At 38.3% G+C, this 24,657-nt stretch overlaps 1 protein-coding gene across 1 annotated transcript in view; it reads left to right on the top strand.

Annotated features, from left to right (window-relative positions):
- The first annotated feature begins 8,951 nt into the window (after positions 1-8,951).
- The window catches only part of LOC133121261 (syntaxin-binding protein 4-like), a 30,801-nt gene continuing 15,095 nt past the window's right edge, over positions 8,952-24,657 (top strand). Inside the window, exons 1-5 of the mRNA XM_061230467.1 lie at positions 8,952-9,016; positions 18,594-18,667; positions 20,419-20,514; positions 22,316-22,385; positions 22,798-22,872. Coding sequence (XP_061086451.1) covers positions 8,952-9,016; positions 18,594-18,667; positions 20,419-20,514; positions 22,316-22,385; positions 22,798-22,872 — 380 coding nt within the window. The remainder of the gene's footprint in view (positions 9,017-18,593; positions 18,668-20,418; positions 20,515-22,315; positions 22,386-22,797; positions 22,873-24,657) is intronic.

Below are 24,657 nucleotides of genomic sequence, written 5' to 3'. Positions count from 1 at the left end.
GAAATGTGCAGTTCCAAAGAATGTTATAGTTATTACTTTTAACTTGATAATATTGTACTGTCAAAATATGTCTGGTAATGCATAACTGATCCTATTTTCACAGTACAGTATAGAAAATGTATTTAACGCACTCCAAATGTAAATCAATGAAAATATATGTGTCCCTTACACTGTATCTTTGTTCGCCTCACAATTGTTGGGTATGACTAACGCCTAAAGAATATGAGTAAGAATGTGAAGTATGAAGCCATCTTAGAGTGCTGAACATTTTTAGATAAGACTTCTACAGGTGCATACTTCACATCCATTGCATTAACATTACCATGACATCAGTGTATATTATTCCTACTTGTTAACATGCTTGCCTATAATGAAACATATTTAAATAGGACGTTTTCAACTCATATTGTAACGGCAGGGATCTGGTCAGCAGGGGGGAGAGTTGGCCTAGCTTCCCTAACGGTGATGAATTCACCATTACCTGAGCAGTTAGCCGACCTCAGGAGACCCACTCCCAAGGTCGGCTAACTGCTCAGGTGGATTGAAAGAATATGCCCGGGCCCATTGTTTTGTCTGGAACATATGGGCCCGCACTTTATTTATGTTGAATGGTTTGTCAATTCATCACCACCATAGAATGCCATTTTATAGTGTTTCTGCTCAGGTCCTGCTTCAATTAACATCTGAAGTTGTGTTTCCCAAACTTAAGGCAAACCTCCAGAACCCAAGCAATGCCAAATTTTCTGTCTTGCAACCTACTGGATTGAAAAAGCAGGCCATACGGACCAGTGAGCTTGAATCAGTCCTCTGGAGTCGTGGCAGTCCTTGGCAAAGCATGCTTTGGCAGGGAAGATAGACAGAGGGGGATGCAAAACACCCCACAGAAACTCTTGCGACATTTCTGTGTCTCAACAGCAGTCTTAGTACACAGCAATGCGGCTGTTGGTATTTGCATGACAAATAAAGGCTCAGAAGGCCACCTTCTTCGAAGATACCATCATTTCTCACCGGCATTCCTGTTTGTGCTGAGGAGTGCTCATTACTGGGACACCTGCAGACAGCAGGGACACACTGGTATGAAACTTGGAACCTGTTCAGCTGGATTTCTCTCTGAGCGGCCCCACCCCCGCGGACTGTAGCCTGGCAGCACTGCCAGCCATTCATTCCAGGCACGCTCCGCAGCACGTAAGGAGGGCGGGGCTCCAGCCGTTCGCTCGCCCCGGCCTTCAGCACGGAAGACGGGGGCACCCAGAGGACAGAGCGCTGAAGCACGGCTGACCGCCTGGCGATGAATCCCTGGTGTAATCACACGAGCGGGTTTTACAATGATGGCCTTGAGTCATTGTGTAAAAAGTCTGCTGTGCTGCTGCTCTGGGTAAAAGGTGTCGAATAAAACCGTGTCTGGTCGCAGCCATTGCAGTGGGTTTTGCTTTTGTGATTGTGATTGACAACGTGACAGCTTATGAATTAATTTGTGTTAACCTATGGGGTTAATGTGTCTTAAAGACTTTTAATTCTGGCTAGCGTTCATTTTGGAAAACATACTTTATTCATTCGTATGCATTTACCTTCAGTTACTTGAATGGAATACAGTACTACAATTTAACTAACAAGGAATATTCTTTGGTCTTCCATTAAAATAGAATTGTTTATTAAGATAAAAGCTGCACATAATCTTTGTTTCCAAAAATATACTTTCCTTTTAATAACTTTAAGAGCAGGGTTGCCACACTGTTCATTCCTCCAACACTAGAGTCACTACCTCAAAAATGTAATCGCTACCTTGTGTGTTTACACGTGGTGACATAAATCACACTAATCTGAGGTGAAGATAGTTATCCCATAGTCACAGATGCATGACAGCACTGCACATTTTGTCTTATAAAACTTGGTATAAATTTTAAAAATTATATTTTTGTATTGAGTAGAGGAGAGAATAAAATGTCTTTTCATACTTTAGCTGCATTCTATGTTCAGCTGACCTTGAGATATAGCCACAATTAGTCAGTTTGGGGCGAGGTGTCACATTGTGATATTGTGTCATATTGACAACTAGGTTTCTCATAAAAGTACAAATGTTATTGTAAAAGGTGTTTTATATCCACATACACTCACTGAGCACTTCATTAGGAGAACCTGTACACCTACTTATTCATGCAATTATCTAATTAGCCAATCTTGTGGCAGCAGTGCAATGCATAAAATCATGCAGATACAGGTCAGAAGCTTAAGCTAATTTTCACATCAACGATCAAAATAGGGGGAAAAATGCTCTCTCAGTGATTTTGACCATGGCATGATTGTTGGTGCCAGATGGGCTAGTTTGACTATTTCTGTCTCCTGGGGTTTTCACACACTATGGTCTATAGAATTTACTTAGAATGGTGCGAAAAACAAAAAAACATCCAGTGAGCAGCAGTTGTGCAGACGGAAAAGCCTTGTTGACAAGAAAGGTCAACAGAGAATTTCCAGATTGGTTTGAACTGAGAAAGGCTCAGATAACCACTCTGTACAATTGTGGTGAGCTGAAAAGCATCTCAGAATGCACACAACATGTCGAACCTTGAGGCGGATGAACTACAACAGCAGAAGACCACAACGGGTTCCACTTTTGTCAGCCAAGGACAGAAAGCTGAGGCTGCACATAGGTTTGGGGGTACCAGGAACTGCATTTGGGGAGCAAAGCAAATATTTTGGAGGCAATTCCACCCCTCACAGACGCAGCCCTGCTGGTCTTTTGAAGCAGTTATATTTAGTGACAAAGTGCACACCCTGTAATGAATGCAAAATATGTGCCTGAGACTTCATTATTCCACTGTGATATATTGCACCCAAGAAATGTAAGAAATGCCTCACTCTCCCCTATATACAAGCTGTTCACTGACAAAAGAGTTGTAATATATAGTGCTGTGAGCTTTCCCTTGGTATAAATATTGTTATTCATTTTAAGTCATATTTATATAAAAGAAGTAAAATACTGTATAAACATGTCCATATTTAAATTTTGATTGACTTTTCTGAAAATTTCTTGCTAAAATTAGAATCTGGATAAATACATGCTTGGGCCTGCTTGAATTGTCCCTGGGTTTGATTTGACTCTGTCTTTATCTCACATTGCAGATGCCTTCAGCGGGAAAAGCCAGTGTCCTCATTAATCTGCAACAGCGCAAAGCTCAGCTCTCCCGTCTGTCTGCACGAGTCACACTCTTAATCTCGCTTCTTAGGTAGTGCATTTCAACGGCAGCGTCCCTTCCATGTCAGTTCCTAATCCCAAACTAAACATGGAGAGATTCACATGAAGCAGAAGTCGCTTTGTGCTAGTGAACAGCTACACCAGCACGTTCTTTGCAGAGCTTTTCCAAATCTGTTAACCCAGCCACTCCCAAGAGGGATCCTGAGACGGATCTCTCTGAAAAACCGATGCTTGACTCAGTTTCCCGAATGTACTCTATATTCTGTATGTACAGTTTATCTTTCAGAAAAGAGAAATTAGTATATTTTTAATGCCAGAGTAGCAGTTGTCAGCAATCAGCATCTCAGTGCTCAGTGGATGGTTGAGTATTTATACAGCATAGAAACCATGCTTTCAGATTGGTTCTATAAATACGTTAGTATTCCAATTTAGCTTGTGTTATTAATTATGTGAAATAATTAAATTATTATTTTTTCACTTACTGAAATCTGAAATATACAGATTTAAAATAATTTTGGAATATGACTGATTCAATTTAAGGTCAGGATAGAATGTTCCTTCACCACACTGGAAATGTGGTTCTTTCTGGTTCTATGGTCCTCTAGAGCAGAAAACTCCAGGGCTGCTTTTTTCTCTCACCTGTTTCAACAGCGACCTCACGGAAGATGCTGGATGCATTTCGCAGAACACCAGAGGGTATGTGCAGGTGCAGCTTTTAGTATGGGTGGGGTCTGGAATGACTAATCAGGAACATTGTAACAAACCATGTCCAAAAAGAGCTCCTGAAAATGGGATAAGCAGTCTTCTTGTGAAGGAATGGTACATAACACCTGAACAGAGCTGACAGGAATTGTGACTGCATAGAAAGAAAAACAGCATGTCACAGTTTTCCTTCACTCAAAGGTTTTACAAGTTTAGCAGTCTTGTGTGTTTTGTAACAACAACAAGGATCACCTTTAATCCCCTCCTTTTTAAAGCTGTAGTCTTTCTTTTGTATATAAAAATTATACATTTGATACGGTTTCATGTTGCCAATTTTGAAGCAATATCCTTTCAATGTGTAGTGTTTGTGTTCTGCAATTGCTCCTTTATGCTATTCCCCATTGGTGTGACATTCCCGCCATGTATTCAGATGAGATGTGATGACACATGCACAAGAATTTGCATGTCAAACACAGAAAAACAAAACACAGTTTGGAGGATAGGGTGGTTTTGTGCCACTCCCAAGAAACCGAGGAAGGTCAGTAGAGTTCCATGAACACGAAAAACTGAAGAAATTGTGGCAAGTCGCCAGCTATTAGGTGTAGAGCATACACACCACACAGCGCCAGTTATGCCACATTGACCCACTGACTGACAATGATTCCCAGACTATTATTCAAAACAGGTTTTATGAAAACCCTTATAAGGTCATTCAGGATCAGTTTATTTTGAGTCTACTTAAATCTACCCAAATTACATTAAATTCCTGTCAAAGCAATGAAGAAGAACAGAAAATTACATGTTAAGTATTTAGTACTGACAGAGAATTGCCCCAGGAAGGTGAAAGTATGCAAAGAAAAATGTATCAAGGTTTTTGGTGAGATAGATTAAAGAAATATCTAGCTTAAAACCCCCTATTGCATCACCATTAAAATAGGATCCTGACAAATAAAGGTGCTTGAAAAGTAAATCAGTTTTCTTTAGTGTTATTGTATGTGTGGATTTAGAGCATTTTGCTATAGCGTTTCGGGAAAAATTATTTGCAGCCTTTTTCCAAAAATGCACAAAAATAAATTTTATTCGATATAGGCATATAATTTTAAATAGTTCAATAAATTATTGAACATTCATTAAATGTAGCACTCTCGTTCCATTCATTAGTAACAAAAAATTGCCTTTTTCTCAAAACACCAAACATATAGCTTTTTGTGATCTTCAAATGTAATCACATCTGTTGACACTGTAAAATTATGTTTGATATGTCTTCTTTTCTCCAAAATATGCTACCACTATATTGTCTTCAAAGAAAATTAAACACTCAACACACTCCTCATACTATACCTTCCAAGTAAACCATGCTACTTTTCGGGCAGGTGTCACTTCGTTTCGATTTGGAGTATAAAAACAAACTGTTGTGACCACCAGTCACCAGAGATGTCACCAAAACTGAAAAATGAAGCATAAATGCAAGTACGCTGCAGGCATCTCCAAAGGAAGCCTGTGGCATGAAATTATGTCTCCAGAGGTTGCAGGTGTCTATATTATCTAATTTCTTTTTGTAATTACATATAATCTGTTCTGCCGTTGGAATGATTTCATATGATGCATGCTGCCTGAGGAAAGAAGTAACATGGCTTCTTGTATGAACATGTGAGAAGGACTTCAAAGCAGCAACAAATCAAGAGATCTGAAATAATTCCTATTCCTGAAATAATAATTAATGCAACTAATGCGGGAAAAATGCCAAAAGTGTCTTCATGTCATAAGCAGACTACCTACAGACAACCCTGATCTACTGGTTAATAAAACTGTCCTGAAAAAGGTATGCGTGAGAAGCACTTCCAAGCAATTATAAAATAGTTTCTGCTTGTGCATTTCCAATTTGCAGGTAGAAAAATACAAAAACATCTCCATTTCACTGTCACCAACTACAGTTAGACAACCCAGATCTAGCAAGAATGTGGTACATTGTCCTCAAATAGGATGTCAACACACCAATTCTGTTATGCCGGGGGGAACAGAAGAACCAAAAGCAGACGGGGGTGCAGAAAAAATGGCAGGTTTAATTGCAAATGCAGGGGCAGACAGAACGGAGTCAAAAAACAGGCCAAGGTCAAAAGCCAGGGGATCAGTCCAACAAGGCAGAGGTACAAATATCCAACAAGCAAAGAAGAGTCCAGGGAAGCAGGCAGGGGTCAAAACCGGAAATTCTGACTCGGGAAAAAGGAGGTTAGAACCGGGGGAAGGAATACAGGGCTCGGGACTCAAAAGACAGGGAAAGACGAACTAGCAGCGTGCAACTGAAAAGGACAGGTATAAATACACAGGGGAATGAGACAAACTAGGCGGGGCATGGGAGTGAGGGCGGTCTAACAAATAAACATCAGGTGAGACACATGGAAGGGTAATAGGACAATAACAAGGGGGAAACGAAAACGCAGACTGGATTCACAAAGACACACATGTAATACAAACGGCTTCGGACTAAAGAGTAGACAATTGCAGAGAATCAGGAGATGCAGAGATACAGAGAGACAGGTGCGAATACTTCGCTGAAACTAAGCAAGTATAGAATAGGGAGGCGGAGTTACAGAACAGAATTGAAACTGGAGATGCGTTAGTAAGTTAGTTAAGTGATTTAAATTACAAATACCTAAAACTAGTTAGTTTGTTAGTTTGACAAACATATTAGTGTGTTAGTATAATTAGTACTGTAGAAATTCTATATTAGTTGGGATTAGTATATTAGTGCTATGTACAAACATGAAATGGAGAGAAAGCAGGAAGTAAGGAATGCAAGATTGGAAGGAAGATTGAACCCCGGAACTACCGTAAACACCCGAATAGTGGGGCACGCAGACAAGGGAGTGACCGGGCTAGTAAACATTTAGACTCAGACATCACAGGGGAAGACGAGTGCAAAGACTAATGAATATAAACAGAACACCAGACATGAATATGAAAAATAATAAATTACAAGAATAATGATTATAAACAATGATAAACTAACACACAGAACACAGGAACATAACAAATTTGCCTTCCATATTCAAACTCATAGCCTTTATCTTGCAGTACCTCATCCTTAAATTCAGGATCAAATAAATAACACTCAGGAGCATAAACTTTATTCAACTTTAATCATAACTTCAATTTACATTTGTAAGCAGCTAATATTAGGCATAGAAGAACAGACAGTGCTATAGCTATCCCTTGGCCCAGCCAGCTGCCTCTCAACCACACTTCTCTGGTCCTTCACCATGGAAGTTTAGAGCTTGCACTGCCTATAAACCGAGAAGGAAAGAAGTACTAGCATGAAAAAATAATTTATAATTGTGAAAGAAACTACAGTGGGGTGCAAAGATTTGGGCATCCCTGGTTTAAATGTAACAGGTAATTTCGGACTTCTAACAGTCAAGTGTAAACCACAACACTCTTTATCCGACGTTGAAACACTCGGCTGTGGCAATAAGAACCAATTTTCAAACAATGAGCTTGAATTATTGTACAGCTGGTACATTGAATCTGTATATGATCGAAATCAAACTTGAAAAGTCCTATAAACTAGGTCCATGAGACCTTTTTGCAAATTTGAAAGCAAGATTGCTTTTTATTACATTATTACAAGTACTTCCAGGAAAGATGGATGAATGTTTTGAAATGGCCACCACAGTCCCCAAACTTGAATATTATTTGAAATCTGTGGTGAGATCTCAAAGATGTTGTACATGCAAGGAGCTAAAGAAAATTTCTGAGCTAGAGATGCTCTGCCAGGAAGAATAGGGAAAAATTCTGAAAGTGAGAATTGAAAGATTCTTAGCTGGCTACAGGAAGCGTTTAAAAGCTGTTATAGTTGCCTGAGGAGGAGTTACAAACTATTAACTGACAGGGCTCCCAAACTTCTGCACAGGGCCTTTTTTTCATTATTTTGAAACTGTAAAAAATAAAAAGTAATCTTGCTTTAAAATTTGAAGAAATGTGTCATGTTTAAGGTTGTACTATTTGTACTAGGTTCACTTCTGTTCACTGAGATATTAATTGTAAAAGGCTTTTTGACCAAGGGTGCCAAAATCTTAGCACACCTTTGTATAAATGTGCTCATATACAGCCACTGGAAACAACATCTGAGCTGTCCATCAATACCCATCAATGACAATATACAGTAGTAGTGATTGTAAGTCTGGCAAGTCACCAGCAAGTATCTAAAATATTCTTCATCACCAACAGCAACCATCCATGCAAATGTAAAACATACACTAAAACTGAAATATTTGTTTTTAAATACGGAATGTTAACTATTCCTTACATGCGGTTTCATTTAATCATGCACATAGCTGAATTCTGGAAAGTATGCGATTTCTATACATCAGTGTCTTCATATCCATCACCCATTTCATTCAATGCCTGAGGCAAGGAGAAAGGCCTATAGAGTTGTGCAATATACAGTTTTCTGGCAGTGTTCAACTCTGCGTTCCCTGACAGATCTTCTTGGTTTCCTTTGTTTCAATGTATTATTATTTATAATTATGATTATAATAATAATTATAAATAATAATAAGAAGAAGAAGAAGAAGAAGAAGAAGAAGAAGAAGAAGAAGATTTATTGACATTATTTCAGTTTTTTATTTGAATGGTTAATTTATTTAGATATTACATTACTTTATGTTTACACTTACATTTAATGCTAAATATAATTTGGGCGCATGGGCTACCAATGTTCCACGTGCACTTGCAGGTATGAAACTGCTGCACAGACAAATAATTGTCGAATAATGTGAGCACTGCAGAAGATTTCGTTTATTATTATTTACTCTACAGTCACGGTAAAATCACGTGGTTTACAGATTAGATACTGGGTAACAGTGTCGCATAATCTTGTGACCTCTATACGATTAATATGATGGTAAATTAATGCTGACATGTACACGCCGAATCAGCAAAATATGGAAGTCATCTGAGCCTCGACATGGAGTCATGCCTTTTGAAAAAAGACTATGGACCTCTAAGACAATTTTGACAGTGGCGAGTGCTGACCATTTTTAACGTAACATCTGCAATGTTCAATTTGAAACATCGAGGCAGAAAGCTTGAGCGTTTTGATGGACTCTCGCTCATCTACTGGTAGGAGAGTATTTTTTGTATTTTGTTTATTGCAAAAGTTTACAGCATTAAATCTTCCTGTCGAGGATGGGCTTCTTACACAGGCTATTTAATACAGTGACATGTGCAAAGACAGTCGTAAAAAAAAAGATTTCTGTCCAGCCATCAAATCTGATAAAATAAAATATTATGTCTAATTAAGTGTCTAATTTTATCATTAACCCTGTACGCTGAAGCATTGCATTAGTGAAATTAGGCGATGAAACTTCGCGCTGGTGAACTTGTAGCAGTATTGTAGCCTATTATAGGTTACTTAACTACTGTTTATTTATGTTTGTTTTCATTACAGAGACGTTGAAGTAAATAGGATGACGTGATTCTCGAATGCTTAATCCAGTGGTTCCTTCATGTTTCGAGGGATTTTGTCAGACATAGCTATGCACGCCATGAAATATAAAATGACCAAGTTCATATTGTGTTATATTGCAAACAATTACACAAAAAGAGCAATGTGACATTTTTTTGATCAAATGAAAGGTTAATCAATGTGCCCCTATTTAGGTTATTGTTTTATTATTTATTTATTTATTCATTTATTTATTTATTAGCACCATACAGGTTTGGTCATTTTCTTTGTCTGGATTGTTTTCATTATCTTTCTGATGACATTAATTTGTTAATTGAACAATTTATTTTGCAATATAGCAGTACAATAACTACAATATGAACTTGGGAATGTTATTCTTCATGGCATGCATAGCTATATCTCACATAATGTGGCTTACATAACCCCTCTAAACATGAAGCGCCTAATTTAGCAAAATTAACTGCTTGTTAAAATTCTGAGATTGCAATTATGGTTGGAACGAAAACCATACACCAGGGGGCCCCAGGAAAGAGTTTGGGAACCACTGGCTTTATCCATACATACAGTATGTAACATTTGAGTTGTTCATTTGAACTTTAATATGCACTTTTGTAAGGAGAACACCATGTGCTCATACTGTAACATTTGTTCTGGTCAGTCCTCCAAATGGATCGTAAAGTAAAGAAAGCATTAGCTGTATGATATTATCATATCTGACTCGCAGCACTGTCAAAGGAGCATACCTCCTGTTTTCCAGCTCATTGTCACTGGTTTCACATTCTGCCGCAGTATCGTACTCTATGAAAAATGCTCAAACGAATTAGTGTTGTCCTCAGCATAGTCGCCTTCATGTTTTGGAAATAAAAAAATAGTATGGAATGCTCCGTTATCACTAAGTCTTACACATTTTTGCATATATGCTGTGGAATCTTATTTATTTCATGGCTGATGATCTACATCATAAATTATAATTCTGGGAGTCTAAGCTGGCCCAGATGCGACTACTTATGTTTGATAAAGGGGTAAACAAACATGAAGGGGGACAGTGCTATCTTAACCTTCAAGTTATCTAAAGGCATCCTGAACATGCTGGTTTTACCTTCAACTGACTTTTCCAATAAGTGAAAAGAGAGGTTAAATATACTGCCAAGGCTGCTGTTGGGTAGTTTACATTAGCTTTTAAATTGAGTGAGATGTTCAGAATGTAAACTGTCTAGACAGACTTCAGACCAAATAAGGCTGGCTCCTTTTCACCAAAAAAACTGTTAAGTCATAGCTTACATCATATCACTTGGGACTCCTGGCTTTCTACTGCTCATATTCCATAATAATTTTCATCCAGGGTTTGATGTTTTGTGACCATATAAGCATACATGATATAAAATGACATTTTCTGCAATAATTTCATTCCTTGATGAACGCAAGCTCTCTGTTCCAGATTAATCATTCTATCAACAATCAAATTGGTAATGGAAGTGGATTAGTATAGGCCACATCACGTTTATTGTGAAGGGTCAGGCTCTGATTACATTTTCATCACTGAGATGTATATATAAGGTCATGTATAATTTTAATGTAATCCCTGTCCCGCAACAACTGGACATTTTCTTTTCCTTTTTAAATGGAAAGACTAAGAAAAGCATCAACGAATGATCTGAAAAACGTGTAGATCTCTGGCATAGCCATAATGGACTGTGCTGCACTTGCTCTTTGACTCCTCTACATCTGGGTCTGTTCTCTTTTGCATTATTTGCCTTACTTTAAGAATGATTGCTTCCTACAGTGAATTTTAATTTAGCGGAGGGCCAGCCATTCACACCCTGTATGGAAATGTATTCAGGATCCTATGCAAGAAACGGGTGCAGAGATGCATGGTTTGTGTGACACGTACTTCCAGCAGTGATGCAGGAGTGGTTGAGCGAGGAGGGGAGATGTTCAAGCACAGCTGTATTTGTTTGCAGTAAGTTTACAACAATGGATGAAAGTACAAGTAGAAAAGTGACGAAAAAAAAGGAAACCAAGGTGGCAAACCATGTCGTGTTTGGGAGAGTATCTTCATGTCGCGAGAAACTATGGAAATTAAAGTGTAGAATAGACCTTAAGTAATCTTATAGACCTGTTATGACCGCCAGTCAGCATGGGTGCCTGCTAAATACACCAATTGAGAAAATCACAGAATCACAAATTAGAAAAATAACTTTGATAGAAAAATAATTAATACAATCCTGGTAGATTGATTGGTTAAACAATAAATTGTTCCGATTGTCTACTCTTGGTTTTAGCCTTGGGTTTTGCCTGTGAAGACTGCATTTGTGTTAGAAAAGATGAACCAACATGAAGCATAGAAAAGAGGAAATCAGTCAGAGCCATTGTACAAGAATTGGGAATAGCTTGAACAACAGCTTGGTACATCCTGAAAAAGAAAGAAACCACTGGCGTACTGAGCAACTGAAAGGAAAACAACAGTAGTTGGGAGAGCTGTGAATAAAAATCACAAAACATCCCTCACTGACATCACAAACAGTCTCCACAGGGCATTTGCAATGAAGTACAGAGATGAGTCACAAAAGTTCTGGAACAAAGTTTTATGGACTGATGAGAACAAGATTAACCTCTACCAAAAGGCCAAAGTGTGGAGAAAGAAGGGATCTGATCATGACCCAAAACATACAAGCTCATCTGTGAAGCATGGTGGAGGAACTGTCATGAAGAAATTGGGTGTTCCGATACCAAAGGTGCTAGGTTCCAAGTAGTTTAACACATCTAGGTGAGTGTTGATTGCGTCCATTCAAAATTACAACACAATAAAGTGTGCAGAATGTGAAGGGGTCTGAATACTTTCTGAAGCCACTGTAGATAGTGTGTGAATTTTCATTCAATGGAAAAACACGCAATTGTAGCCTAATAGATAGGACATTTGAGTGCAGAAAATGCACTTCAGATCTTTGAATAAGTCATGTTCTTGCTTTTAGGCTCTGTACACATTCATTCAAATTTCAAAATCTTTTAATAATTCTAATTCACATTATTTTTTTGCTCTATCCTTTGTCCTTCAAAGTTTTTTATTTACAGTGTCCGCATTTCCATACGTTCAGCAATTTTAAAACAATTTTAAAGACTAACGAAAAATCAGAAAATAAAACAAATTTGCATCACTTTACACTATTAAATCAGACTCACTCACAAGCAAGTCTTTTTTCCTCTGAGGTAAAACTGCCTTGCTAAATCTGTTGTATTAGCAATCTGCCAAGTGGTAATGGCAGATGGCAGGTGGCAGGTTATTACATGATACACCCAAGACCCACTTCTTAATGAATTATCCCAGTACTATTCCAGTCCAGCCATTTTGGACTTTTTACACCTTGCTTTGCACTTGAACTGTCTACCCTGAAACTAGAATAAATGGATCTGGTCACGCCCTAAATGCAGTTGTGTGTTGTGCTCTAGACCTTGCATACTTGTGCTAGGAAGCCTGGGGCCAAGCTTGATCCCTTTATGCTTAGCTAATTCTCTGCTGCCTCTAGAGGGGAAGCAGGCATTTGTTTTTCCCCACAGCAAGCAGATCAGGCTGCTTCTCCCATAAACTCAGATTAACCCATTTCAGTTCTTGAAGCAGGTAACGTCAATGGACTGTCCCCCCTCTCCCAGAATCTATTTTCATGCTGGGGGTCAGTATTGTGGGGTGCCACTTCTTAGAAGAGGAACAGGAGAATGGCTGTACAAAAAAATATGCACTTAACCATCAGGGAGTTACTGTAGTGGTCTTTCAGTTCCCCCAGGATTATCTCATAATCTGATAACAACCCATTGTGCAGAGTTGGTTATTAAAGTTGTGATGCAAATGGTAGTTGCCATGGCAGCTGGATGGGAGAAAATTATTTGTACTTTGTGTCTGTGTGAATGCATGCATATATGTGCGCTTGTGTACATGGGCATGTACATGTGTATGTGTGTGTGCTGACTAATTAGCAACAACAACTTGTTTTCTCAAATTCATAAAAAAGTACTAACTTTTTAGTGTTTTAATGACAGGACAATAACTCAAGTAACCAAGGGGTATACAACAGTGGTATGCAGAACAGAATCTCTGAACACATTACATATTGAACCTTGAAGTGGATGGGCCACGGCAGTAACAATCCACTAAGAACAGGAAGCTGAGGCTACAGTGGGCACAGGCTCATCAAAACTGGACAGTTGAAGATTGGAAATATGTTGTCTGGTCTGATGAATGTCTGCTGTGGCATGCAGATGGTAGGGTCAGATTTTGGTGTAAGCAACATGAATCCATCCTGCCATGTCAACAGGTCAGGCTGTTGGTGCTGTAGTAAAGGTGAGGGCCCCTTAATACAAATTGAGCATTGTTTAAATGCCATAGCATACCTGAATTGTTGCTGACTATGTGCATCTCTTTATGGCCCCAGTCTGCCCATCTTCTGATAACTGCTTCGAGCCGGATAACGCACAATGTCTGAAAGCACGTCATTTCAAACTGTTTCCACAAATGGGGCAATGGGTTCAGTGTGCAATGCCCTTCATAGTTACCAGATCTCAGTCCAATAGAGCAGTAAGTGTGTGATGCTATCATGTCAACATGGACCAGAGTCTCTAAGGAGTGTTTCCAGCACCTTGTCAAATCACCTTGAAGAAGGTGTGTCCATCTCCTTCCAGTCGCCAGGGGATGGGCTTCTCTCAACATGGGTGATTAGAATGTACAGGATACAATTGGCAACCAAATTGGGAGAAAAATTGGGAAAATCAGAAACAAATTTTTAAAAAGCATTTAAAAAGCAACCTAACTCTAACTTTCAAATTGTTCTCTCCTGTATAATTATAATCTGACAGACTGTAAGATTACATATTTTTCCCATGTGTGTACAATCTACTAAATTTTGCACACCCCCAACCCATCCAAACCTCTCATTATATTGACCAAAATAATACTTATGAATGCCCTGATAGGATTTGGGAAGGCAGAACTAATCAGTTCATTAAATTGAATAATCTCCAGGTAAGAGTCTCAGAAGGACTCAGTCTGACTGAGCCTATTGAGATAGAGCTGAACAGAGAAAACCTTTGGTCATGAGCCAATGTTTGCATGCCTCGGCACCCAGGGCTATACTATATTATTAAGTATGTTGTCCACATAACCTGCTGGTAAATTACTATTATACTTGGGTTTTTTATGACAATTGATTGCCTGTATGTATGTTATTAAAAAAGGTCAGTCCACTGATCCATTATAAATTACTCTATATTGCTTTATTGTTTGTTCTTTATATTATTTTAAAGTATATTTTTTATTAAGATTACCATTGCAATACCACTGTTAAACAAGGACAGGGACAAGGAAGTCATTGAGTAATAATTTGGTGAAAAATATTTGTTGGACTGTTGGTGGGCTTTATAATGTATCATGTGATCCTCGTGTTGTATAGCTTTAGTTGAAGCTCTGGTGACCAGACTCACCACCACAGTTGAGGAAAATATAAGGCATCACTACAGCAATGCTTTTCTGGACAGCTTACCGGCTTGTGTCATCAAGCCACTGCAACTGGTCCACAATGCCGTTCCTTGCCACTCCACTTTTCACTGGCTTTGGGTGGCTGCCCAGATTTGAATTGAATGTGGGCAGCCTACCAAAGCCAGTGAAAAGTGGAGTGGCAAGGAACAGCATTGTGGACCAGTTGCAGTGGCTTGATGACTGCCATACCAGGCCACGCATTGTACAGTCCTTTGCATCTTCAGTCCATGATCACACTCCAACCAGACGACTCCATCCTCCTGCCAGCGGGCTGTCCCATCTCTTCAAGCTCCCAGCCACACCTACAGGCTCCAGCTATTCTCTCTACCTGACCTCAATGGTGGAATGCCTTTCCCTGGTCCCAGGAAGGCAGATTCACTGGCTGGTTTGAGTAAAAGATTCAAAATTCACTTTTTCAAATTACTCTTCTATTTCTATGAAAAAAGACCCCTTTGTTCTCTTTATATCGCAGGTCTTGGGACAAGTATTTAATCTCCTCATAATTACTAAATTGTAATTAACAACCCTTCAAAAAATAAAAAAAGACTTGGTTGCCAGGGAACCAGAAATCCACATATAGTACCCAATTTGGGAGACCATGAAGCACACACTACAATACGTTCGTGAAATAATGTAATGATTTTATGCCAATATTGTTGCTGGATATGTGGCCTCACGCACTTAAAAGATAATATGTCAACAAGTTAGCACTGTGTTTTATTGACGTGTTAATAGTGAAATAAATTGGTGAACTGTTGGCGGAGAGGATCATGTGGCTTTCCGTTACAAGGTAGTGCGCGCCGTCCCGAGGCAGCAGCGAATGGACAAGCAGTGAGCGTGGCTGGATGCTGGAAGTGAATTCAAAATGCCAACGTTTTCGGTTATATATAAAGGAGCTGTCATTATAAGCAGGTAACGTAAAAACGTGTTGGATGTGGGTAAAGTTAGCCCTATTCAGACAAAACCTGGCTATTTTTCTTAAACAGTTGATTGTGTAAAATTCGTTGTGCGTTTTAAATACTGTAGTATGCATCTACCATTCTTTGGAAAGACAGCGCGTTCTTGTGGTTCACACGACGTGTTTTGTTAAAGGATTAGCCCGAAATACGAATACGCTACAGTTTGACATGCTTACTATGCTGTTAATTCAATAGTTGGTTTAGATATCTTTTTTCCAACTACCATTCTTTCACACGTTTTTATGGAAACACCAGAGATGTTCCAACGTAGAAGTGAGTAATCTGGCATGATGTAGGCTATAGCCTACGTGTGGATTTGAAGGTATCCGTGATCACTTTTTACCATCTACATTTTTATAAATCTTGTGTTGGGAATTAAGTCACCATGGTTCAGATCGCGTGGTACTGTAGGCTACCATGGTAGTTTCCCCCAATTTGTTTTAAACGAGTAGCCGCCTGTGTAGGAAGTTGTTTTCCTGGAATGTGGAATGGATTACCGACTTCTGAACTGATTATTTTAGTGCAAAATGTATTGTGAACAGCCTTTAATGCACGAAGTTTACCAAAGCGACGTTGTAGGAGGAACTAATTTAGGAGGCTCGTGGTATCGGCAACGAGTGCTGTTGTTGAGATACTGTAAGAAATGTTTTCGACTCCAATCTTTCATTGAAATAGTTACTGTGCCATTGATCTATTTTCCTTTAGTGTGTAGAAGAGCTAATTATTTTAGAAATTAGGAATGATACATTAATAGGCTAATTAACCAATGCGCAAGGACCGCATTTAGCTTAATTATTAGCTACTGTGATTTGATTGGGAGAGGCGATAGAGAGTTCTGCACGCTGTCAACTAAAATGGTCAACTAAAAACATTGTTTTCTTCACAGGATAGTGCCAGTTCTATTGTCTGTTGTATTTTTCTTTACCCAAGTTATCATTTGACTTTTTTTCCTTTACCGAAATTAAATCATACTGTTTTTAAGCCCCCTTCCATATCCTCCAATAATGGATAAAAAAACTATTATACTATAGCTCTCGTTATGATTTTTTATAAGGACAGAGATGAAGGGCTGTATTTTTTTATTTTGTGCCTTGTCGTTTCCTTGAAAGAAAATGCGTACTCAATAAAATGTTTACTGTTAGACTTGTGATAGTGTTAGAAAATATACTCTATCAAATGAACATTTAACCTCTAAATATATAGGCAAATGGACCTTTCCTCAACTCTGTAATTACAGATGGGCCTGTCAAGGGGGCATTAACTTTACAGTCCATTAAGTTTGCTCCTAATTACCCTTGGGCCAAAACATTGAAATTAAACTGGAAAAAGTTGTGACAGGACCTTTCTGCAAAATATGTAAAAACGTCCTGAAATATTTTTGCCAGTCACTAGATGTAGAGGCAAGTGACCAAATAGGCAGAGTAATCTGCAAGACATCCCTGTGATGCCTGAAGTCCAAACATCTTTGATTGGACCAGACAGTTTTTGTGTGCTGTTAAGAATATTTAGATACACACCATTTCTGATGACAATCTGCCTTAGAGGCTATCAAAGTATTCAGGGGGTTCTGACCTAAAGAAAGAAAATACACTTTTACCAAGTTATTTGTGCTGGGACATTGTGTTTCCACAGGGTGTATGTGTGTGTGCGTCATATGTGATTATTCTGAATCTTGTTTTGTTTGAAACTATTTTCTATGGACATGCATTCTGCACTCATAGACATTGTTTTGCCACTTTCAGTATCAACATTAGTGCAGAGGTCCTTGGGAGGGAAGGGTTTGCATTCCTTGAGACCAGGCACAATATTAAAGATGATTTTGTCACGTTTCAGGTCTGTCTTGCCATGTTTTATGTTTATTCATTTTGTCTTAGTCACGTATTGTCTTATCATGTATTATGTTAGTCTAGGTTCGTCATGTTGTTTAGTTTATTTCTTGTTACGATTTATTTTCTCGTCATGTCTAGTTATGTTTCGTTACGATTATATTACCTTGTTATGTTGAGTGGTTATCGTCTTAGTTTCGTTTTGTGTTATGTTTTGATTTATGTTTATTGTTACGTAGACTGGTTGCTGTTTAAACATACACTTTTACATGTCTTTCCGCAAACCTTGCGTTCCGCCTTTTCTCTCTCTCTCTTTCTGTCATTCACACCCTAATTGTTTCCATTTGTCTATTTACTAAAACTACTAACTCTAGATCAGGATTGGGTAGAACTAACAAACTAATTATGTGTTCATGTTACCTTACGTTTCTCGTGCATGTCATTTACTTATTTACTAATGCTAGGGCAGGATGGTAGGATTGAAAATGGTGTCCTGATCAGCTGCAGATTGTACTGCTACTAGGCACATAACCTTTCAAGAGCGCTGCGCACTGCTTATATTGCATATTAATGACCTTACTATAGTTGTTCACACAACCCTACAATAAAACATCTTTGAGCCAGTTTTCAATTTGAGTACAAAGTAAGAAAATGATCAGTGAATATGAGTTGGTACTCATATTTTTTACAATGGTGTTATTGTTTTTTTACACCCATGAACAAGTTTACCTGCATTTCTGTTGTATCTCATCATGATGGCAGTAACCAGTACTTATGGGCTCACAGTACAGAAGTGATTGTCATCAATCCACCTCGCAGTTCTCACATAAAAACATAGATATAAAGTGGTGTGGTTTCAAAATGACAGAAAGCACAAAAGGACAAATAATTAACTGTTATCTTCCTCCCACATGACACACAGGACACTAATGGGCCCATATGGATTAGATCGATGTGTACATTCCATGGAATTCACTGACTGTGAGAATGGATTGGGTAAGTCTGCTGCTTCCACGGTCATAACACATAAGCCAGCATTATTTCTTCAGGCAAAGTTATTCATTTGAAGGAGTAGGATCTACTGATGTAAGTTCTATGATGTTGTTTTCTATGAAGTGACTTTCCATTAATCATAGCCTTTGAAAATGTACATATTGTAGGTTTATTCAAATAATAATGCTAATTGTTGTTGCATAAAAGACATTCACACACTATACAAGAAAGGTAAGACTTTAAATAGAGAATTGGATATTACAAAGTGTGTACTGGACACTTCAAGAACCCAGGGGGCCATGGGTTCTTGATGTGAACTTGTAATCAGTTATATATTTTTGTTATTATATTGGAGCATGATTTTTTGACATCGAGAAGCAGTATCAAAGATTGTGAGAATATTTTTATTGTCTGAGTCTGGGGAGGAGAAACCGTGAGCATGGTGGAGAGGGGGGGTTGAAGTTTATTGCCCTGCTTTGCAATTAAGAGGCTGATAAGCATTTAAACTGTTGTTCTCGATAGCAGAGAGTCTTTTTAACAATCTGGCATCAGCTTTTGTGGTTTATTACTTGACAGTTTTTTGTATGATATAAATATTAATGCAACTATAATTTGAGACATCATCGACTCAACCAAAAGGGGGCAAAGTGGATATGATCAAGAGTCCCTTTTTCTGGTTGCTTTCATTTTGGCAGACTTGCTTGAACTGCAACTCTTTGAAGCCATAGCAGGAGTCCCAGTCAATTAGTGATACCTGGTGGTTTGAGTACTGTCCGGCTAGCCAGTAATGTAAGTGCTTTGATATTCACAGAAAAATATGGAACATGTTGAGCATTTTTTACAAGATCAAGCCATGGTATCAGTAGTTAAGCATTGATTTTAAATAAATGAATTAAAAAAACTGCTTGAAGTGCACCTTTACTTTGAGAGTATGTACATCCATATCAGAGGATCCGAGTAGGAATGACATCCCTTTTTATGTATTTTTGGGGATCCAATGTAATTGGACAGTTGACTTCTCAGCTATTTCTGATTAGGTAGGTGTGTCCAATTACTTTCTACCTTATCAGAAGGTACAAGAAAGTTTCAGTATATAGTCTTGATTCTAGGCTTTTTTTTGCCTTCAGAGTCTGTTATTGGCATTTGTCAACCTGAGGACCAAAGCCAATGAAAGTGAAGGAAGCCATTATTTGCCTGAGACATAAGAAAAAAACCAATCAGAGACATGGGCTAAACAATAGGCTTACCAATAGAAACTGTTTGGAACATCAATATGAATAACTGCATTTTAACCTCATATTTATTTTTTCATTTAAAATCCAATCTGCTGGAGTACTGAGCCAAAAGAACAGAAATTGTACCGCTGTCCTTGTAATTATAAACTACACTGTATGGCTGAGTAGTCTAATACTAACTAACTACAGTATTGACTAACCAACTGTAACTACTGTACTAAGTACTCCTAGTTACTCACCATTTTGTGACTTCAAGTCAGCATGCGGATGCTACCACCAAGCAGTGCTGCTGAAATTTGCAGAAGTCTGTTGGCTGGCTAACTAACAAAATATATCTCTGTGTAGAAGCCTGGATTCCCCTGGTAGTACATGTATGTACACATCTGCCAATTGGAATGAAGTATTCCATCTAAGCCATAGCATAAAATGAATATAATGAATTTAATTTACAAACAGGTATCTTGAGTCATCTTAATTGTTTATTATTCTGCATAACTTTAAGATTATTTGTCTTCCCAGGAATTAAAGTCATTGGCGGTATAAAAGAATTAACTGGAGAGGAATTTGGAGTCTATGTGAAAAGGATTTTGCCAGGTAGCATTGCAGCAAATAATGGTAAGACATTTTTAAAGGTCAACAGTGCTGGTAAAAAAGTATTCTATTAAAAATCGAAATCTGCCAATTGCCTCTGCAAACTTATGAACAAGCTTCATCTTTCTGCACAGTTTTGACCAATAGCAGATTCGCTGATGCAAAATTATGAACAAGCTTCATCTTTCTGCACAGTTTTGACCAATCGCAGATTCGCTGATGCAAAATGTTGGAAGTAGTGTACTGCTTTACATGGGGATTTAGAATTTTGAGGCAAGGCGGTTTGCAGTTCATAGCAATAACAGTAATGTATAGTTAGTTAATATCTTATTAGCTTGTTCTCGGAAATCACTTAGTTAGCATGATCGCAATAAATAAAGATAGGCTGAATGAGTTTGCTAGATAGCTACTGTTATAGTTTACTTGAGTAAATAGCTGTTTTATCTTATGAGTAGGCTAAGTATGTCAGTATGTCAAAACAATTGATACTTTAGTCATACAAGTATTTATAGAGATGGTGTGGCTGGGGTAGAAACAAAATCTACCAATCTGTCTAAATTGAAGCAGTTCAGAAAAAAAGAGTTGGTTAAAATTCCTCCACAGCCATTTGATATAAAATTTTAAGAAGCATTTGGCTGCAATTATTGCAGCTAAAGTGGTGCAGCCAGTTATTAAGTTTAAGTTTAAGGGGGCAATTGTTTGTTTTGTGTTTATTATATAATGTATAATATTATTGTCCAAATATCTGAAACTATTCCGTGTCACGAATATGCAATAATAGAGGAAACCAGGAAGGGGCAAATACTTTTTCACAGCACTGTAAACACCGACCAATGTTGATGACAGTGAGGTCCAGCACTGCAAGTGCCAGCACTCATCTAAGGACTGCATTAATAAAATGTGCCCCACTTTCAGTAGTCCCATATCTCTACATGGCAGGAGCCTGACTGGGACTGAGTCACTTGAGGAGCCTGGCATAGCAGAGTGGGTCAAGCATCAGTCATACCTACTGACTGCCAGTTGCACTCTTAAGTTTGCTGATAGTAAAGCACAGTCAGTTCATCTTTTAATTGAATTCATATTGGATTGAGATTTAATGTAACTTATACATTTGTTAAGTATTAAAGAGTGTATCAGAGATAGAAAATGTCAAGGAAATTGTCAGTGACACTTCCCAAAGAGTGCCTAATGAGCTTTAGTATAAGTGTTCTTTTAAACTTTTCAAATGCTCTCCAGTTTCCATTATTACCCATAAGTAGGATTTGAGTAGGGAACGGCTCATTAGGGTGTATTATAACCATGCAATTAGTATTACATATTAGCCATTGAGGCTATTTCCTATTTGTTGGACTCCACTCCATCTGAAGCGTATTGTTTGTGACATCCCTGTGATGCCTGTATCCCTCTTCTCCTTTGTATGCACTCTTCTTCATTATTAATTTACTCCCAGATCAGGCCGTTCTTCTAAAACTGAATAGATATCCAAAATGGCATTATAAATTGTGGTTCCATTGCAGACTTATTCTGTGTAAACATAATGTCAGGCACTGTAGAAACAATTAAATTGGATATTTGTTCAAACAACTGAATGGCAATTTACAATGACTTACTGAGATACATATAATAATATTATTTTAACTGTTTCTACATTTTTCTGTGGTTTGAATTAACTGCGTCTTTAATTTTGTCTGCTACAGTCTTAAACAAATCACTATTTTGATGTTTTCTGTCATGTTTAATTACATGGGTTGTATCCTAACGAGAATACTTCCAAATCTCCCAAATAAGACTGGATTAATGATGTGTGTTAAATTCTTACTTGCAGGGCAACTGCAGTCTGGAGACCAGATTTTGGAAGTGAATGGGGAAAGTTTAATAGGAATCACAAGTGAAAGGTATGAAGTACCCTCTCTTAAGATGGCACTGAATGCCACAATGAAAGGTTAATGGGACATTTGACCCCTTTGTTAAGCATTAAGGATGATTGTGATGACATTTTTCCAAAAAGCAGCATTTATTAATACTTGAAATTGAATTCAATTGGAGAACTGTTTCAAAAGTAGCCATTTCTAGGGAATTATATTTTATGCATTTTTGGCCAGATAGTTGTTCAGAATATTCAAACAATGGCAGACAAATATTAAATTGTCCTCGTGCTTGGTTGTTTGTAATTTTCAGTCGTATTTTGGGTTTCGTATTTACGATGAATTCAGAATTAGTATTAGCCTTTTCAAAGAACCACGATAATGCCTTTATGAGTTTTATGTTTGATACATAATTGAATGAAAGTTTGTTTTTTGTTCATAGGGCTGTTGACATCCTAAGAGCTGCATCTGCAACCAACCGCATGCGCCTTATCATTGCGAGGGATGAGGAGGCCCGGTACGCTGTTGATGACCATGTGCACACACCTGTCTTACCTGTTTGGATGAAGAAAGGCAGGCAGTTCAGTGATGAAGGAATGGTGCAGTGTTAGGATCTGTCCGCAGTAACTCAACCAATAAAACATCAGTCAGAAAACAAGAACAGTCATTATGATATGCCTTACCATCACCTCTTTCAGACTCTTTCAGAGCTATGTCGCTTTGAGACTTTGTCAGTGCACTAATCATCGGTTTATCCTCCATCATTAAATAGTGATTCACTTTGTCACAATTATTTGTGATTCTCTGGACCTCTTCTCAAAAGTTTTATGTTTTGGCTTTTTAATATTTGAAGTCAAATAATAATTATTAGCATTATTCTAGATCTGAACTAGATCTATGCTAGTGTTTTGGCAGCATGTGTGATTCTTGGCTGCACCTCCTGGAAAGCCCTGGGCAGCCCTGGGGCACATGGCCCTGTTCCTCAGCTCCACAGCCTACAGTATTTACATGGCCTTCATTCATCAAAGTGGAAAATTATCACTGGGAAAAGCCAATTCATCTATCCATAACAGTATGCAAGTCTTCAAAACATTTACCCATTGTGAAAAAAAGGGCTGCTTTCCGATTTTGTCGTTTCATTTTAAGGCAGTAGACAAAAGATTTCTGCTTTGTTTCTGCCATTTCAGGTGTTATATGGAATGTTTGCAGACATTATATTATGGTAGAATGTTACATTAATGTGTGAACATGTGGATACATTTAGTCCACTTATCCTGTGAATTTCTTCCTCCCTATCGATTGATGACTTCCCATGGATGTTTCAAAAAGTCCCACTTTTTGGCTGAAATTCAAGCAGAAACTGCAGATCATGCTAATGAAAATGACTAGTCTAGCTCAAAGCTGAGGCAGTTAACCAGGGAATTTATGTATTTAGATTGTGCTTTCTAGGTGCATGAGATTCAGTTAATGGAAATGTGACTGCCAATGGGCGTAGCTAATTTGACTAATCAGGATGCTTGCTAATCAAGGAACACATTTGTCTCTTGAAGGAACTGACCACACCTTGGTCACTAATCAATAAATAAATAGCTTGAAAGGCCACAGTGTATGCCGAGACACTGCTGAGCTTAGTGTGCTGTATACTGCTATACAGCGCTGGACTCACCATACTATAAAACCTGTAACTGTTTTACCCTCCGTGTTTGACCTTCAGTGCAGTGTTTACATCGAAATTACACCCTGCTGTGCAAGAAAAACAAGCCCAACTGGGTTCAGCTACATTGTATGCTGACACTCTCTGAAGTGTAGGTCCAGCTTTCAGAGTGTTGTCTAGCTCTTACCGTATGTGAGAATTTCTTTCTATGCAGGATTTTGCTTTTGCTTTGGATTATAGTACTTGACAGCGCATTGGCAGAGGTTGAATAATTTAGTGGTGTTCAAGCTCAGCTGGTGTTCCTAGAAACGGTAAACCTTGGAGGGGGAGTCCACTTTTAAGATGACTGTTTCAGATCTGAGATGGAAAGGTTTTGCTGACCTAAAATCTACATGTGTTTGGAAACATGATTAAAGGCATACGCAGAATTCTGCACCATTCCTTGCAAACTCTAGAGCAGTGGTCTCCAACCCTGGTCCTGGAGAGCTACAGGGTCTGCTGGTTTTCGCTGTTACTCTGCAGTTAATTAATCAATTAGAGCAGATGATTACACAGCTAACTCACCTCACCTGGTTACCTGGGTCTCAACAGGGTGCTGATTTTAAGGTGAAAATAAAAACCAGCAGACCCAGTAGCTCTCCAGGTCCT

Source organism: Conger conger, chromosome 2 (genome assembly GCF_963514075.1).
Source record: "Conger conger chromosome 2, fConCon1.1, whole genome shotgun sequence".
NCBI classification, from domain to species: domain Eukaryota; kingdom Metazoa; phylum Chordata; class Actinopteri; order Anguilliformes; family Congridae; genus Conger; species Conger conger.
This window is presented reverse-complemented; position numbering and strand designations above follow the sequence as displayed.